Source organism: Meles meles, chromosome 6 (genome assembly GCF_922984935.1).
Source record: "Meles meles chromosome 6, mMelMel3.1 paternal haplotype, whole genome shotgun sequence".
Taxonomy (NCBI): domain Eukaryota; kingdom Metazoa; phylum Chordata; class Mammalia; order Carnivora; family Mustelidae; genus Meles; species Meles meles.
In genome coordinates this window covers 114,857,980-114,877,071 of record NC_060071.1, presented here as the reverse complement: position 1 = coordinate 114,877,071, position 19,092 = coordinate 114,857,980, and the positions used below count along the sequence as shown (strand labels likewise).

Genomic DNA, 19,092 nt, shown 5'->3' with positions numbered 1-19,092 from the left:
AAGGGATCTGACAACATTTAAAAATGCATTTGCAGTATAGGGTTAACATGAGAAGAAAAAGAAGGAAACTATCCTTTGAAGTAGTCTCTGATTTCATTATAAAATCCACCAAAAAAATAAAAAAAAAAAAAAAATAAGGCTCTTAGGATTTTTTTCCCTCAGAAAATGGGTAGAACACACTTTCTTTTCTTTGCCTTTTCTAATTTGCCTTTGTGCTCTTGACCCAAGAAACTGTATCTGATTACATATCAGAGAGAATAATCAACCTAAATTGATGGCTGCCATTTTAATAGACTAAACAGTAATATTTCACCACTGAAATCTTGGACAGTTTTCTAAGGGCTCTTCTTACAAGTGGGCATCATAAATAACCAGCACACTGAGGGTTTAATTATGAAATCAGAAGGCTCGATTTACCACCCTCTTTTCAGAGCCCAACACCTCTTCATTCTGAGACGCGATGTCTTAGAGATGCAATCATAAGCACTTACCTTGTTTATCTCCCAGTCTTCCTCAAACTTTTCCAGTGCATCGGAGTCCTGAGTGGACTCCTGCACATCAGAAGTGACCTCCTTCTCTCTGCCTGGCAGAGTAAACTTTTCTCTCTGTTCTGATGAGCGTTTTGATTTGAGAATGCTATTGAGACAATTTTCTGTCTCCTGCTTGGCAGATTCAAGTCTGTTTTCCAAGTCCTTCTGTTTACACGTAAGTGATTTTATATCATCTTTAATAATCTTCTGTCCCACTGAAGATGTATTTTGCTTGATGGATTTTGCTAAAGCTAAAATCTGCTTTAATGTGCCATCTTGCAAACGGAGTCTATTCTCTAGTTCCTGTAAGTGGAGAAAAGATTGTCACGAAAAGTACCTCTGTTCAACGGTCACGAGAGTTCATTGACTTTTATAAATCACAGAGTATTTTGCTCCACTAGGAGAAAGTGTAAAAAATTTACCAATTCATATCACAAAGAAGAAACTTTGGGCAAATATAAGATACTAGAAGTTTATCAGAAGTAACAAAGAAAATTCTCCCAACACAATTCCTGGAACGTAGGAGGCATCAACACTTATTCGTTAAGTATATATTTTGTTCAAGATGCAGCCTTTTTACACAATCAAAATACTATATAGTAAGTGCCTACTCTGTGCAAAGCACTGGAAATAGAAGAATCATTTAGAATGTACCCACACGAATCTAGTACAAATATTTACAATTCAGAGTAAAGCTTAAATCAATGATCTAATGCAGTATCTGGAACATAGCGGGAACTCAATCAATATTTACTCAACGCATGAACCAATCAGGCTGATTTGAGACCTTAAGACTCAAAAGGAAATGTGAGGTATTATAATAGCTACTAATGTTACTGTTGAAATAGAATAAGCCTTAAAGTTACTAGGTGAATTATATAGTATTTACCAGTCACTATCCTAATAGAATACACAGTATTCATTCGTTTGTTCATTTAACTAGCAACAAATGTTATGATATATATTTTTTTTTAATTAAAAAAATTTTTTTCAAGCAATCTTGGGGCATCTGCGTAGCTCAGTTGGTTCAGTGTCTGCCTTCGGCTCAGATCACAGTCCCAGGGTCCTGGATCCAGCCCCACATGGGGCTCCCTGCTCAGCAGGCCGTTTGCTTCTCCCTCTCCCCATGCTCGCACTCACATTCTCTCAAACAAATAAAATCTTTAAAAAAAAATCTTTTTAGAGTAATCTCCACACTCAATGTGGGGCTCGAACTCACAACCCTAAGATCAAAAGTCACATGCTCCACCAACTGAGCCAGCCAGGCACCCCTATTATGACAGGTTTCAAAGTTACATAGATGAGGAAAACACAGTCAAGTCAGGTTCCTATAGTCTAGTAAGAGAGACACAGAAGTAAACAGACAACTGTAAGAGAATGTGAAAACTGTGCTAACAAGTCTGCACGAGTCATCGAAACATATTAAGCTGGAAGAAGGGAGATCCAGATCGCATTTAAGAATGATCTGAGTGCAGCCATGGGGATGTTGCCATGGAGAGGGTGGCAAGTGCAGGCAGACAGCCCATTCGGAACTCAATGCAGGGGTGTGTGAGGTGAGGGCTTGCTCTGAAAAGGCAATAATGGAGGGTCTTAGGGGAGAAACAAATCGTACAGATATTCCAGACATGATAGAGACAGCACTTAATGTCTGACTAGACTGAGGAGTCTGGGAAAGGATGGATAACCACGTTTCTGACCTGAAGCCCGGAGAGATGGTAGAAATATTCAGAGTCAGAGAACACAGAAGAAAAAGCAGGCCTACTGGTATGGAGATGGACAAAGGGAAGTTGAGTTATTTTCTGGACATACTGAATGATAAATAAGTGTACAACATCCAAAAAGAGGTGTGTCGTAGGGTCAGGAGACCTGAGCAGTAGCCCCTACTCTGGGGGACCTTATAAGTCCCTTATCTCTCCAGAACCCAGCTTATCACATATAAAATGAGGGGTCTGAACTTGATAGCTTCTGAGATTTCTTCTACCTATAACAGAGGCTCTATGTTAATTTTTCTGGAGAAGCCTGAGCTGGGCTCACATCTAACACTTTCCTAAGTTATACATGGCCCCTAAACAGTGCCGTGGATATGATGAGCCCGGAATATCTGTCAAATGATCGCTGTTAAAAAGGGAGGTAACGGGGTGCCTGGGTGGCTCAGTGGGTTAAAGTCTCTGCCTTTGGCTCAGGTCATGATCCCAGCGTCCTGGGAGCAAGCCCCGCATCGGGCTCTCTGCTCACCAGAGAACCTGCTTCCTCCTCTCTCTCTGCCTGCTTCTATGCCTACTTGTGATCTCTGCCTGTCAAATAAATAAATTAAATCTTTTAAAAAAAGGGGGGGGGAGGTAGCCTGTCACAATGTCAGGCCACAGAGGAGAAGGCTTGCTTGGTTTCCAGGCCCCTAAATGAAAGAGATGAGGGGCTGGTTCTGTTCGAAGAGTATGTGACGCTTGATCTCAGGGATGAGAGTTTGAGTCCCACGCGGGGTGGAGAGATTACTTAAACTTGAAAACATAAAGAAAAGAAAGAAAAAAGAGATGGAGAACTCCCACATTCAGGCCAGCAGTGCTGCTCTGAGACTCACGCCATGAAATCTCCAGTTAAGGAGCTGTCAAAGAAGGAGCTGAGAAAATGCTTTACTTTGTTTTCTTCTAGAAGACACCTCTCAGGCTTGCCGATGTTGGCTAAGCAAAGAGCGAGAACCCAAGGAATGTGTTTTGAGGATGTGGGTAAAGGGCTGTGATCCTCACTGCAAAAGGCTAGGTGCTGTTGGAGTGAGGGAGAGGAGTTTGGACACCTTACATCTGGAGAGAGCTCTAATTTAGACCGTGAGTGTGAAAAGTAATAAGGAAAAAAATGATACAATTCCCATCTATCCCTGATAAAGAATGCAAAACTGAAGCACTTCCCCCTTGGTCTTGTGGCATCAAATACATTCTTTCACTTTCCAGTATCTCCGGGAATCACTGTGCTGTCTTGGAAACAAAGATCTCCAGGAGATACAGACTGGTCATGGTGGGATGGTCTCAGAGGGTCTGGAGTGCAGGGAAACGTTCAATGCAAATTATAAAGGGACTTGGTCACTAAAAAAGAGCATTCCCATTTTCTATGACTAGTCAGAACCTTAGTCACCTTAGTTACCTGAAGAGTAACTGGATTTCTGATCAAAGACACAGATTTGTTCATTATAATTAATACTGATTCTGTTTTAATGCCCATCATGTCTGGACACTGTTTAATACCTGCAGTTGCTGCAGTTTTTCCTCAACTGCTATTTGATCCCCAGGCATATCAGAAAAACTGGCAAATTCCTTGGAGATATCATCCAATGCGGCATTCAGGTCTGTGATGCAAAGCTGGTATGAGTGGTGTTCTTGAACATGACCTTCCAATTTCTGCACAGAATCCTAAAAATAAAACCATCGACAATTCACCAATGATGTCTCTGAATTTTCTCACTCAGAAAAATAATTAAATTGTTCGGAAACACTTGTTTCAGGAGGTTTCATCTTCAAATAGGAATAGGGCTATAAATTGTCCAGAAAATTTAAGTAAAGTTTTAGTAGCTGAGATATTTCGATGTAAAATCTCCTCTGTCCCCTGAAAATGGCTTATTGAAATCACATTTGTTCCCCCCATGCTTCTTTGCCTTCATTTCATTCCTGAGGACAACTTATTTCTCAAGAGGTTTACAAAACATAAATGCTTCAAATTATATCATCAAATCACAAACATCTATAATAAAGCAGCTCCCTTAATTACCCTTCTTAGTAAAACCAAATGTCCACAGTTGGAAATGAGACTATCTGAGATCAGCCTAACCTCAGATTCCTTCCCCAAGAATTAAATTCCAACACTGGGTGTTAGGAACAAGTAATCTTAACTCAAAAGCAAACCCACCTTGATGTTCTCTTCCTGGAATAAGAACATAAGGTGGCCACACCTGATCAGAACAGTAGTAATTATTAAACTCAACCCCTTCGGTCAAGTGGATCTCTCTTTATCTCTGCACATCTCCTGCGGTCTATAGAGCACAATTTCTCATCCACAGGATATTTACATTGAATCTAACTTCCAAAATGCAAAAAACTATAGATAATTCTCTTATGAGAATACACTCCCTCAGTGGCAAGCTGACATCTCTTTTACTGAAAACCACTCAAGAGAGGGAAACTGAGGAGGTTTATACAGAATCATGAATGTACAGCTGACCCTTGAACAGCATGGGTTTGAGCTACATGGATCCAATCATGCATAGATCTTACACAGCGCAGAACTGTAAATGCGTTTCCTCTTATGATTTTAACATTTTCTTTCTTTTGGCTTACTGTACAATGTATAATACATGTAATGTACAAAATACATGTTAATCGACTGTATTATCTGTAAGGCTTCCTGGTCACTAGTAGGCTAATAGCAGTTAAGTATTCAGAAAGTCAGAAGTTATACACAAATTTTAACTGTCGGGGGCTCAGCACCCTGCCACCCCCCCAACTTTGTTCAAGGGTCAACTGTAAACCATTCCAATGGACAGATGATGGACACACGGATGGATTGGTGGATGCATGGATCACTTTGACAACATCTCTTTCAGAGAGATACATTAAAAAATCTTAGGGTGCCTGGGTGGCTCAGTCGATTAAGTGTCCGATTCTTGGTTTCAGCTCAGGTCATGATCCCAGGGTCATGAGATAAAGCTTACACACTCTCTTGCTCTCTCTCTTTCCCTCTCTCTCAAATAAATAAATCTTAAAAAAAAAAATCTTAGCCCTTTGACCCCCGAAAAGGAGAAGCTGGATGAGAAAAAATAACATCATCATCAAACAATAGGCACTGGATTCTTCTAGCAAAACTGGTGGATTGAGGAGTTAGTATTTGTATCTCAAAATGATCAATTAAATGTTAGAAGGTTCTGATTTACCAAAAGAACAAAAAATGGTTCCATATACAAATATGACATAAGTACACATAATTATGACAATCATTTGAAATTTTATTTTGACCATTTCACCTGGAGCTGTTGGAGAAGACTTTCATGCAGATGCTTTATTTCCAGCCAAGGCTTTTCACTGAAGTTGGGATTTTTAGTGCACTCTAAGAGGTAACTTCCTTGAGATTTTAACTCTTTAAGCAAAGATGTCAAATCTTGTGCTTTCTGGAGGAATTTCTTGTAAATTTTTAACTGAGCTTTCTTCTCCTGCAAACCATGCTGCAGCGCAAAGCCCACTTCCTGCTTCTTTTTTAATTCCGTGAGCATTAATCTCAAATCCTCCTTACTTTGCAAATACTTCTCTCCTTCAAGCAGAAGCTTTTCTTGATGGCTAAGTTGAACAAATATTTTAGAAACGAAATGACTCTTAGCAAATTGGACTGCTTTCTGCATATTATGTGTAACACACATTATAATAAAAAGCATTGAAATAACACTCACATCAGTTATTCCCAAAGACTCCTTTGGCATTAATGACATTCTAAACGGCACTAAGTCTAGCTCAGAAATTAAGACAGAAATTATTTGTAGTATTATTAAAAAAAATATTTTGTTACATAATTTGCCCTGAGAACACTTAATAATTTAGATTCCAGACCATTACAGTTTTTATTATGCTTAAATATAATTATATTATCTTACATTTCTCTTTCTCATATAACTAAAATAAATAATTATTCAGTACATTGGCCAACTAACTAGTTTATACTTTCTATAATTTAAATTTAGTTTTGATCTGTCTTCCTAGAAAAAAATATAAAATTCACATTTCCACTAAACAGTAAATGTCTCACTTAAGATGTGATATGAATTAAAAATTTTCACCAGAATTATGTCCACTGAATTCAGACATTTACCAGGTTTATGCATTTAAGAATCTCTTAGAATATATACTTAAAAGGATAATTCTTCTACAGTAATATCATGCAGACTACTGAGATTGTCTGGGGGAGGAGGGTCTTGGTAGGAAGCAGTGTTGAAGGTGGAATGATAGACAATGCTAATTTGTTACCCAGAACTCCGTGGGTTGATGAACCAGCCAAACTAAACACTGCCACAGTTAAGACGGTGTATTTCCTATCTGATCCAGAGAACTTTTCGTCTTCATTTCTGCCTCTGACATTGTGGATGCCCCTGACATTACTGACTTTCTCTCCAATAGATATTATATCCAAATCCAGGAGGCAGACAAAACATACTTGTTATGGCTTCAGAGTGTAATGAAAGCCATGAATAAGTGAAGGCATTGTCCTTTACCTTAGATATGTGTTGGCTAAATGGAGTGTGTTGTCCCACTGATTCTTGATATCAGTAAGGGTCTTTGGAGCCAATGGAGATTTGCTGCTCTCAGCCTGACTCATGATGGTCTGTATTTTAGCGTCCCCTTCAGGCTTTAGTAAAATGATTTCCTGAATTAAATAAAACAGAGCTTAGAAACTCATTTGTATTACTTAGGGAAAGTACATATGATATCTTTCGATTTATACACATTATATTTAGAGTAACGCAGAGTAGATTTCAAAATTATCTTCTCATTTTTATATGACAATGCTATCTCCTTCACATGATACAGAACTGATTCTCAATAAATATTTTTCAGGTTGATCTCACTGCATTCCTTCTCTCATCTTTATTTTCAAAGATGAGAAGGCAGAGGCCCCAAAGACTCTGGCAAATCCTTCCTATTCACTCCATTATTTATTGTTAGAGAGTTAAGGTAACAACCGAACACATTTTTATACACTCAAGATGAGACTTCGGCCTTCCCACAGGAAAATGCAGTGCCCCTTGTCAACTCTTGTCCCCCGGCTACGACATAATTAATTCCCACTCCCTGTTCCTCTCTTTCCCTCCTTTGCTCTAAACAATCAAGTTTCTCCCTAATTGGAAACGCAACTCCAGATTCACATCCCCTGGAAAGCCTTTCACGTATAATCCCAATTACTTCAGTGAGCTTCACCAACCCTTAGAGCTCATGATGCATAACCATTGCTTCCTGTAATAATGCTCTGATTAATGTTAATTTCAATCCTTCTGGTTTCCTTTTACGCACACGTGCTTCTATCCTCTGCATGTTTAACTAATGACGTCTATTGAATCTCCCCTTGGGTAAAAAGTGAGCCGGGTGGAGCTTGAGATTTCCTTGCCCTCTACAATCCCCTCAGCACCTAATAACCTTTATGAACCACACAACACACTCCATATCTAATCATCTTTATGAACCATACCTATTCACTGTGAAGAAGAACACTTCTCTAGCCCTGCCCTTGACATTGCTGATGCCTCTCTGTACTGACACATACATATTTCTTTACATCCGAGCCAACTCCCACTGCCACCCTCTGTAAGCACTGCCCTTACAAAGAGAGGCTATACCATCTCTCTTCTGTCTGCTTTAAGATCATTTTAGATCCAACACAGCCCTTCTGCCTTTTAAGCACAGTCATCTGAATGCCTTCAGCCAATCCACAGTGATCCTATTTTCTATTAAGAAACAAATCTTTGCAGTTTTCCTCTAAATCTTTTAAAAATTAGAGTTCACTCTGACCTCTGAAATTCAGTTTCCACAGTTATACCTTTATTTTTTGGATTCTTTCCTCAAGTGGCATTTTGCCTTCCGATGAATTCAAAGCCATAAGGGACTCTTTAATCCCTGCTATCCAGCGAATTACATCATGTGCGAGATCATTAAAGCTCTGGTCCTCTGTAGGAGGTAACTTATCCTCTTCGTCAATTTCACATAATTGTCTCAAAAATGCCTGGTACCTATCAATCAAATGTGCTGATTCCATTACTATTTCTTCTTCTTCGGTAAGCCCACATTCCTTTAAAGAGCTGGTCATCTGGGCCAGAGACTCAAACTGTTCCCTGTAAATTCACAACATGTGAATTAACATGATTGTTAATAATTAACAATTACTTTAATTGTTAATTGTTAATTTTAACTGTTTGATTTTAATTGTTAATTGTTAATTAACAATTATACCTTGTTTAATTGTTAATAATTAACAATTAAAAAACAAATTAACATTAATCATCAAAACATTACACACAGGTAAATAAACATCCCAGAAAGTTTACACAGCCACAGCACCACGTAAGAAACCACACTGGCAGAAAATACACTCCTACGAGATCAGCTCTACCTCTTTCTAGCTACAGCTTCGCAAAATAGCTCAGTTTTCTCTCCCGATTTTTCCATTTCTTCCCATTTCTCTTCTTGACTAGTCAACCACTTGCTCAGATTGCTGTGGTCATCCTGGAGTCTAAAAGAACATTACATATGTTAAAATAGAATGGAAGCAATAAGTGTGCCTATGAAGAGAAGGCTGGCATCAATTTCGTAAGCTAACCAGGTTTTAAACCACCTATTTTTGTTATTCTTTAGAGAAAAATTAATTTGTAACATTAAAATCTGAACAATAATAGCCTGTATTATAGTGGGATTCTATAAAAGCAATGAGCTACACAAATGTACTATAAGGAGCAAGAAACAAACAGAAATCATTTCTGGACTCTCCCCTGAACTATCACCATATTAGATAATTGATGAATTCTCTTAACTTCGGTCTTCTAGAGACAAACTTCGATTTGAAAATATGCATTTTATTTGTGAAATTTGTGTGTATTGTATATCCCAGTGTCAGCTGTACTGAGGCACAGAGCATAATAAAGGTACCACTAGAAAACATGTTATTTAGATATTGCCTTTATTTCCTACCTCAGTAGCTGCTGCAAGTAGTCATTAAGCTCCTTTGCTCGGGCTTGGCAAATGGACTCCATTTTTTCTAATTCGATTTCTTGATTTATAATCCAACTGTTAAGCTCCTTAACATGTGCTTTGGGCAGATGCTTCTTAACATGATTCAGTACAGTGCCCACCTGCTGTATTTTACTGCCTCTCCCTTCAAGAGTCAAGAAATCCTTAAGAAAGACAGAAAGTCAATGATGTTCTACTGGCAAAGTCAAAGTGTTGTCTCTATAACCCCCACGATGCTTTTCCAAGCTGGTACGGAGACATGCCACCTTTTTAACACCCAGTACAAGAGAAGAGCTATGGAGAGGTGGCTAACTTCAATGGCGAATGATCAAAAGATGATTTTTGTTAGCTGTAGAATGTGTGTTTACATCTGACTCACTGGAAATGGATCAAGAAAAATAATGCAGGGTCACCATGAACGTCAGTAGGAATAAGACTGGGAAAGACGCCTTTTTCTTTCCTCAAATTCCAAATACTTGCTCCCTTCTGGAAATCAACATGTAAACCTAAACAGACAATTCACTATTTAACTTTGCCCGAATCCACATTTTATTTCAGTGTTTGTGGGTCAAGGTTTGAGCATCTATTGCTAAGACCCATGCCATGGGCAAACCTAAAGGCAAAAGATAAAAAATAAAAAGTTGGGACTTAAACAAAAAAAAGAGAAGAAAGGCAATTTTTATCAATAAAGAACAGTATCACCAAAGCAAGCAATCAAACAAAGAACATTTAGTGCCACTCATAAGCTTGAGAGTATGACTTATCATCAACACTAAAGTACTAGAAACCTAGCCTAAAGTGATCAAGATTTAAGGATGTGGTAAGCATTTTAAATGCCCTCATGCAAACTACCTTTTATTTCAGGTTACCTAACACTACGATTCAACCAGCTGTAATAAAGTGTAACTGAGATTTTTTTTTTCAAGGTTTTATTTATTTATTTATTTTTAATTTTTAAAATATTTTATTTATTTATTTGACAGACAGAGATCACAGGCAGGCAGAGAGGCAGGTGGGGGGGTGAGGTGGGGAAGCAGGCTTGCTGCTGAGCAGAGAGCCCGATGTGGGGCTTGATCACAGGACCCTGGGATCATGACCCGAGCCAAAGACAGAAGCTTTAACCCACTGAGTCACCCAGGCGCCCCTTATTTATTTATTTGACAAGAGAGACACAGTGATAGAAGAAGCACAAGCAGTGAGAATGGGAGAGGGAGAAGCAGGCTTCCCGCTGAGCAGGGAGTCTGGTGTGGGGCTCGATCCCAGAACCCTGGGATCATAACCTGAACTGAAGGCAGTTGCTTAACGACTGAGCCACCCAGGTGCCTCTCAACTGAGATTTTTAAAATATTACTCAGAAAAAATAATAAAAAGTCAAGAGATCTCTCTCAAGAAAATAAAGGAATTTCAAAAGCCACATAGGTAAAGCCTTTATTTTTTATCAAATATAATTTTAAGTTGACTGGATTTACCAGTAAACACTAAGTTAAATAGCATCTTAGACTAGGTGTGAAAATAGAACTTGTTTAATTGGCCTGCATCCTTACCCAATAAATATGAAGTTTTGAAATATTTGGGGAAAAGTTGGTTATTTGGAAATATTATCTCTGTAGAGAAATTAGTAAGTCAAAGTAATTTTTTTTTTTTTTTTTTTTTTTTGAGAGAGAGCTTGAGTGGGGAGGGGGGAAAAGGAGAGACAGAATCCTAAACAGGCTCCACATTCATCACGGAGTCTAAGGTGGGGCTTGATCCCACAACCCTGAGATCATGACCTGAGCAGAAATCAAGCATCAGACGCTTAACCAACTAAACCACTGAGACACCCCCAAAGTAATGATTTTATCTACTTAAATACAGCCCTATGTCTCTAGCACTTTAGTTTTGAGAAATTTTGGTTAAAATGTATATACATATATACATATACATATCTTACAGAAAGTTTTTGTAGCTTTTGTTCCACACTCTTTTTTGTTTCTAATGGTTCAAAACACTCTTCAAGGTTCATTTTAATGTTGCCAAACCAGTCGTTAAAATTCTTACACTGATCTGCAGGAAAAAACAAAGAAAGTTGTATTCATTCATGGGAGACTTCAAACACCTTGTTAAACTGAGAGATTTGAGACTTGCTTTGTATGACATGGCTACAGTCACTGTATAAAGTGGGTAATAAGTTGAAACCCAACTCTGAGGCTAACAGATTCTTGAGAGTAATTGCGGTATATTTTCTTTTTCTTTTTAACTTTTTTTTCTTTTCTAAGTAGGCTCCACACCCAGCATGGAGCCCAGTGCAGAACTTGAACTCATGACCCTAAGATCAAGACCTGAGCTGAGATCAAGAGTCAGATGTTTAACCAACTGAGTCACACAGGTGCCCTAAACTGTGGTATATTTTCTATACCAAACCTCCTTTCCAAGCACACAGGATACCCAAAGACACTTGCAAGGGCAGCCTGCTCACAGACATGTCCCTAAATTCACTCACTGCGGTGAGCAGGTCAGATCTGAAAATGTTGGTGACCTTCTTCCATGAAATAAAGATTTGGGACTTTAAAGGACTAGATGTTATTTACCATAGGCATAAATTAGTGAGCACTTCCTCTCCGAAGAGTTATCTGAATAAATCCTAACTAATTAAATAAATCCTTTTCCTTAACTAGAATCTGTGCAACCATTTGTAAGTGAAGCTCAGATAAGCCTTCACATTCACAATACTTATTCATACTTCCAGATTCCCAGAGTTAGGAGAAACATTGCACTCACCATTCAATAACTTAGAAAAGTGATCTTGCAAAACACTTTTTTTGGTATTAAACAAGTCACTGACACTTTCGTATTGCTTTTTTAATTCAGAGAGTTCAGGAGTCAGACAGCCTATTTGATTCTCAAGTAACATCATACTGTGCTTTTGCTGTAGGATTTGCTGCTGTATCTCCTAAATACATGAACAAACAAACAACCATTAGGTCTCAAAATGAGCTCAATTTATACAAAGCACCACAGATCTCCATTGCTTTTGTAAAAATCTCAATGATCTTCTGTCAGGTGGATTCGCTTTACCTTAGCCAGTGCAGGTATAACACAATGCAATTTAATATCAAGTAATTATTGTCCACCAAGCAATTCAAAGGTGAGACTGGTAAATACACACAAATTGTTTTTCTGAGTTTTTGCCCTTGGCTTTCATTTTTTAGTAACGAGGTTTATTAACCTCAAGAGGTCAAAGCCATCAGAAACAAGTATAAAAATAAATAAAACAGCTGGGACATACCTCTAGTTTAGTAAAGATCTCTAAGCTGTCAGAAGGAGACAGAGCTTTTAAGAGGGACTCAGTCATTCCAATCTGGGTCTTGGCTTGGTCCAGGTCCTCCCTTAGCTCAGCCGGGCTGCCACTGAGGGCAGAGCATGTGGATTCTCCTATTAAACGTGTTTTTACGTTTTCTATCTTGTTTAAAATGGAGGACTCCATGACCTGAAATCATGAAACATACAAAAAGTCTGTGGTGGGCTTTATTTAACTAGATTTTAAGACAGCTGCATTGCTAGAGAAGAGTCGAAACTTTGCTTCGTTTCAACGCAAAGTTAATTCTTCGTTGTTCTACATCCCTGATACCATTCCAATTGTTTAAAAAAAAAGAATAATACGAAAAAACTGAGATTGACGTTCTGACATTTTTTTCCAAAAGACTAAATAGGATGAGTCCTTTCCCCCTCCAAAGCAAGTTTTATCTAGCATATCAGCTGAAGTGCCCTCTTGAGGCACTCATTGGAAAATATATTAAAATACCAGAAAAATTAAATGGCCAGCATTTATTGAGTGTTTATTATGTGCACAGCTTTGTGGTAAGAATTTTTTGTACAAAATACAGGCTTTTGAATGTTAAGTAACTTGCCCAAGATCAAAAAGCTAGTAGGTGCCGAGCCAGAACCCCACGCAGAAGGTCTGACTCCAGATGTCACATTCAGCTACTATACGGTCTGATCGAAATAAAATTGTAACCAATCTCTTCACATGATAGAAAACCAGACTCGCAGCCATCTTCCTGCTTCTCCATCCAGCAATTAATAAACAGAGAATTACTTGAGCCATATTTTCCTTCCTATAGCCAAAAGACACTCAAGAGGAAACCCTCGTTACTTTACACAGAAGCAGGACAACATCTCCACCTCTACACAGGAGTCCTAGAAATCAGTGAAATGAGAATAAAATAATACAGAAATATTTATTCTAAACAAATATAATGAACTATGCCAACTGTTAAAAATTTAGTTGGATTTAACGTAGGAATTGAATAAACATGAACTAAATAATGATCTTAATTTCATTTTAGTTTTAAGATTTAGAATTCTGGTTTATGAACTTTTTTTTTTTTTAATTAAGATTTTGTTATCTGAGAGAGAGAGTACGTGGGGGAAGGGACAGAGGGAGAGGGAGAGGGAGAGAGAAACCGAAGCCGATTCTGCACTGAGTGCAAGTCCAATGTGGGGTTTAATCTCATGACCCTCAGATCAGGGCCTGAGCTGAAACCAAGAGCTGGACGCTTAACCGACTGCACCATCCAGGCACCTGTGAACTTACTTTAGAGTGCTTTAATGGCAACTTCCAAATAAAAATTCTCTCACCTGCAATTCAAGGGGTATTTCACTGCTTTGAAGGAGAAACTGTATATTAGCCACTCTTGCAGAAAACTCTGAAGATTTTTGTTCATAGGCTTGTAACTCTTCCTATAACAAATAATGTTAATGGAAAATATATTTTTACTTTTTATTTTCTGGTACCCATGATTACCATTATTATATACAGAAACTAAGAGAGCCTTTCAATATCCTCCAAATCACTTGTTTTTTGAAGGAGTCCTAGGAGTTACACACACACACACGCGCGCGCGCGCGCGCGCGCACTTTGTTGGCAGAATCCAGCCCACAGGCTGGCGGTTTATACTCTTTAACTTCAAATTTTTAAACAACCTGTATGTCAAGGCATTTTTTTTTAAAGATATATATATTTATTTATTTGACAGACAGAGATCACAAGTAGGCAGAGAGACAGGTAGAGGGTGGGGGGGAGCAGGCTCCCTGCCGAGCAGAGAGCCCAATGTGGGGCTCAATCCCAAAACCCTGGGATCACGACCTGAGCCAAAGGCAGAGGCTTTAACCCACTGAGCCACCCAGGTGCCCCTGTCAAGGCATTTCTAAGGGACTTACTCCTGTACACTTAGAAAATCATAATTTCTGTCATCATACACAATGGAAACTCATAAATCTCCACACATTTTTGAAAACCTTTTCCAGATGCATGAAAATGGATATGTGAATTTAAAAGTGGATAAAATAACAAAGATTCGAGAACAGATGAAGCATTAGGGCTGGCGTACTATAAAACCTTCACACGCACAGACATTTATTTTTCTATTATACTGAACCAGATATAATTGCTAATCTTTAACTGTCTTCTGACCTATAAAGACAGAGATTTCATGCGATCCAAGTGAATAATATATAAAAAAGCAATTAGAAAGAACTCTTCCTAGGGTTAAAAGAGATAACTTAAAATCTTTCCAAATGGTAAAACCAGAGGTTACAGTTCTAAAAACTGCCTTCTTTAAAGCTCTAATAAGATTTTAATACTCGGCCTGATATTTTTTTTCTAATCTTTGGTAACGAGAGACTGCTTAATTCAAATTATGAAGGTTGACCATAATCATGATGTAGGATCAGGAGTTAATAGTCTCAGGGCTGGCAGTCTATTTTTATAAGTAAAGTTTTATTGGAACCCAGTTACTTCCACACATTTATGTATTGTCTATGACTGAATCCTTTCATCCTACAACAGCAGCAGTAAGCAGTTGTGACAGTGAGCAAATGATCTATAAGCTTAAAATATTTACCATTTGACCTCTTAAGAAAATGTCTGCCAACCCCTGGGACATATACTGACCACCTGGGAGTAATTATGCATTTTGATGGGGCTTCTTCTAGGAGTTATTAAAACTTTGTATATCATAAATGCCTCTGATAGTCTGGTAAATCCTGCGGACCCTTTGCATAACTATTTTTTAATAACAAAACATAAGATAAATCATGTAGGAGGATAAGGGAAAACAAATTGAGTTAGTTGTCAAAATATTAAAAATAATATCTGCCATAGTAATATACATGTTTCTATATTAATACTTTAAATAATAAGATCTAGAAGTGACCCTACTGAATACCGTAATTTCAAAGTACTGATAAAAGGTAACAGTTATACCAAATGATTCAAAAATATCTGTGATTTTCTTGACAACAAAGTCACGTATCACATTCATCCTACTATGTTTGTTGACTATATTCATAATTGGAACCAATATTACAATTTGGTTAGACATTCATAAAAATAAAGATGCAACTTTTCCCGTATGAGGTCATTTTTATCCAGGAACCACTTGCGTGTCTGTCAACCCCAGGTTAATAATACCTGCTAACATCTTCCTAGATACACAAAGGAAACAACAGAAAGGTCCCACTCAAGGGCTAATGAAAGAAATAAAACATTTCTTTGTGATTTCTCTAATCTGCTTCGAGAAAGCAAGCCCCATATTAAACATCAGCTGTGTACAAAGAGTATACATTTTACTTCTGTTGCAAATTACCTTCAGCTTTTCTCTTTCATCTTCAGCCAGTTGATGTAATTCCATTTTTCGAAGGACCTTTTCAGTCCACTCATCAATGACATTTTTTAAGTTAAAAAGTTTGTCCCATAAAGCTAGAGCTCGACCGAGATTTTCATAGTAGTCTTCTGTCTTCTCATTTATCTACCATAATTAAAAAATAGAAAGAACACATTTAGTGGTAAAAAAGTATGAAAACCATGTTTCAGACACTCTATTTTAAAATAAAAATTGAATTTACCTTTGCTTATTAAATAATTTGCTTTATCTATCAACAAAAAAATGTGCTTTAACAGATCACATAGCTCTTCCTTTCACACACACAAAAAATTTGCTGCCACTTATAGGCAACTGAAAGCAACAGTCTAACTAATTAATAAGCCACAATAAATAAAAGGGGCTTTTAAGAACCCAAATGAAAATATAACATGGACAAATGCTTAATCTGTAATTCATAAAAATACGTTACTCAACTAAAACTGTATTAAATAAATATATAGTTGGACATGAATATCCTGAATGGTTAATATATTAACTAGTTTATTTTACATAAGCTGAGTATACGCCTTTATATCTCAAAGATGATAGACCCATTTGTTAGTAGATTAATTCTTAAGTCATAAATTTTATACTATTCGAACATTTTATAATATACACTTCTGAATATTATAGTTAAATAAAAATACTAAAGGTATGACAGAAAAGACTGATTTGCTATAAAATAAAAATTTTAGTGAATTAAATTGTCACTCACATCAAGCCATCTATCCACAATAATATTAGCTTCTTTCTCAAAAGGAGGCTCTTCAAAAATTCTCATTTTATTTAGATGAAATTGTAGATTTCTGCAGATCTGGTTAATCTTGTCTACAACTTCTAAATGTTCACTAAATTCTTCTTTGACAATTTCAATCTGTGAAAAAGATAGGTGACATGTTTTTGATATATTTACACAGAAAAACCGATAAACAAAATTCTGTTACTGGCTATTTATAACAGAGCATTTCCTTTGTATATCTTACTTTTCTAAAGCAGGCTATTATTTTCCTGCTTTATCAATGAAAAGTTTTTAGAATCCAAACTATCTCATTTAACAATAATCTTACATCCACGGGCACCTGGGGTGGCTCAATGGGTTAAGCCTCTGCCTTTGGTTCAGGTCATGATCACAGGGTGCTGGGATCGAGCCCCGCATCGGGCTCTCTGCTCAGCGGGGAGCCTGCTTCCCCGCCCCCTCTGCCTACTTGTGATCTCTCTCTGTCAAATAAATAAATAAAATCTTTAAAAAAAACACACACACACAATAATCTTATATCATCCAAATTTCTTCCCACTCTGCATGATAAAATAATAGCCTAAAACCATGTTTCTTGTCCATGTGAAATAACAGTCTACCCCCCAAAAAAACCCACCTTCATTCAGTAGTATAAAAAATGGCAGATCCTAGATTCCTCTAATAGGAATCATCGTTGGAATGCTGAAGAACCTATATGCTCATCTGAATAAAATGGAACTCTAATACATCTTTAATATGACTTCCATATTCATCTTTCACGATTCTAATTCCACATCATTTCTAACATGGAATGTAAAACACCACTTTATCAAAAGGCCAATGATCTTAAACTACAAAACAAAATTTGAGAGTTGACTAATATAATCTTCATCTTTTCATGCTCAGCTTACCAGTCTGACCTGAACATTTTTAATAATTATATAAAATTTGAAAATAAGTTTCCAACAAGCAAATGTCTAAAAAAATAGATACACCCGAGGAAATTTCTGGAAATATAGAGCAGATATAACCTTCCCTATTCTTCCCATTAAGTACAACTAAAAACCCTGGATATCATATACCTTCCTGAACAACGGGGACATCAGCTCCTGAACACCAACTTGGTGATAAGTTCCCTGCATTTTCTTTTTCCCTCAGATATCCCAGAATGTGTACTGGAGAAGTCAACACATAGTGATATCAATAAGCACAGGGGGAAAAAAAAAAGTCCGAAGGGAAACTTGCTCTCTTCAGCCAGAGAACCAAAAATGGGATAATCTAGCGAGACAGAACACTTTTCAGGAAATAGTCACTCACTAGGGCTAAATACCATAGAAGAAGATGTGAAGAGACAGTTCACCAAAGACGACAGAGTGATGGCAGACAAGCACAAGAGAAGATTATCAATACCACTAGCAATTAGGAAAATGCAAATTTAACCATAATATGATATTACTACGTATCTATCAGAATGACTTTAAAAAAACTGAGACAATATCTAATTCTGACAATGATGCAGAGAAACTGGGTCACTTCATACTGCTGATGGGAATAGTCTGTCAGTTTCTTTAAAAACTAAATACACAGTTGGGGCGCCTGGGTGGCTCAGTGGGTTAAAGCCTCTGCCTTCGGCTCAGGTCATGATCTCAGGGTCCTGGGATCGAGCCCCGCATCGGGCTCTCTGCTCCGCAGGGAGCCTGCTTCCTCCTCTCTCTCTGCTTGCCTCTCTGCCTGCTTGTGATTTCTCTCTGTCAAATAAATGAAATATTAAAAAAAAAAAACAAAAAAACTAAATACACACTTAACATACAAGCCAGCAACTGTACTCTTGGGCAGTTAACCCTGAGAAATAAAAACTTCTATTCACATAAAGACCCCTACATGGAGGTTTATAGCAGCTTTACTTAAAATAGTCAAAAATTATAAACAACCCAGATGTCCTTCAGTGGTGAATAATTAACCAAACTGTGATTACAACCATACCATGGAATACTACACAGCAAGAAAAAGGAACAAACTATCAACACATGCAAGAACCTGAATGAATCTCCAGAGAATTATGCTGAGTGAAAACAGCCAATCCCCAAAGGTTACATACTGTATGTATGCAGAGGAGGGAAACAGTAGGGTTCTCAAATGACAACATGAGGGGCCCTCGTGGTGATGGAAACATTCTTTATCATGACTGTCTCTGCATCCGTATCCTGATTGCAATATGGTACTACGCACCTTTGTAGGATTTAACATTGGGGAAACTTATAGTAAAGGGTATGGAGGATCTCTCTATGTAATTTCTTACAACTGCACGTGAATCTACAATTATCTGAAAATAAAAGTGTAACTCAAACAATAATTGAATAAAAAATTTTAAAATGAGAAAAAAATTACTAGGGAGATTT

At 37.5% G+C, this 19,092-nt stretch overlaps 1 protein-coding gene across 10 annotated transcripts in view; it reads right to left on the bottom strand.

Annotated features, from left to right (window-relative positions):
• The window catches only part of SYNE2 (spectrin repeat containing nuclear envelope protein 2), a 327,766-nt gene that overhangs the window by 163,015 nt on the left and 145,659 nt on the right, over positions 1 to 19,092 (bottom strand). For all 10 annotated transcript variants that reach the window (XM_046009418.1, XM_046009420.1, XM_046009424.1 and 7 more), the window contains 13 exons: positions 16,673 to 16,831; positions 15,901 to 16,062; positions 13,892 to 13,993; positions 12,540 to 12,740; positions 12,032 to 12,203; positions 11,205 to 11,317; positions 9,236 to 9,438; positions 8,661 to 8,780; positions 8,091 to 8,382; positions 6,772 to 6,923; positions 5,536 to 5,845; positions 3,767 to 3,931; positions 492 to 833 (listed from right to left, as the gene is read on the bottom strand). In XM_046009418.1, the coding sequence (XP_045865374.1) occupies positions 492 to 833; positions 3,767 to 3,931; positions 5,536 to 5,845; positions 6,772 to 6,923; positions 8,091 to 8,382; positions 8,661 to 8,780; positions 9,236 to 9,438; positions 11,205 to 11,317; positions 12,032 to 12,203; positions 12,540 to 12,740; positions 13,892 to 13,993; positions 15,901 to 16,062; positions 16,673 to 16,831 (2,493 nt within the window). The remainder of the gene's footprint in view (positions 1 to 491; positions 834 to 3,766; positions 3,932 to 5,535; positions 5,846 to 6,771; positions 6,924 to 8,090; positions 8,383 to 8,660; positions 8,781 to 9,235; positions 9,439 to 11,204; positions 11,318 to 12,031; positions 12,204 to 12,539; positions 12,741 to 13,891; positions 13,994 to 15,900; positions 16,063 to 16,672; positions 16,832 to 19,092) is intronic.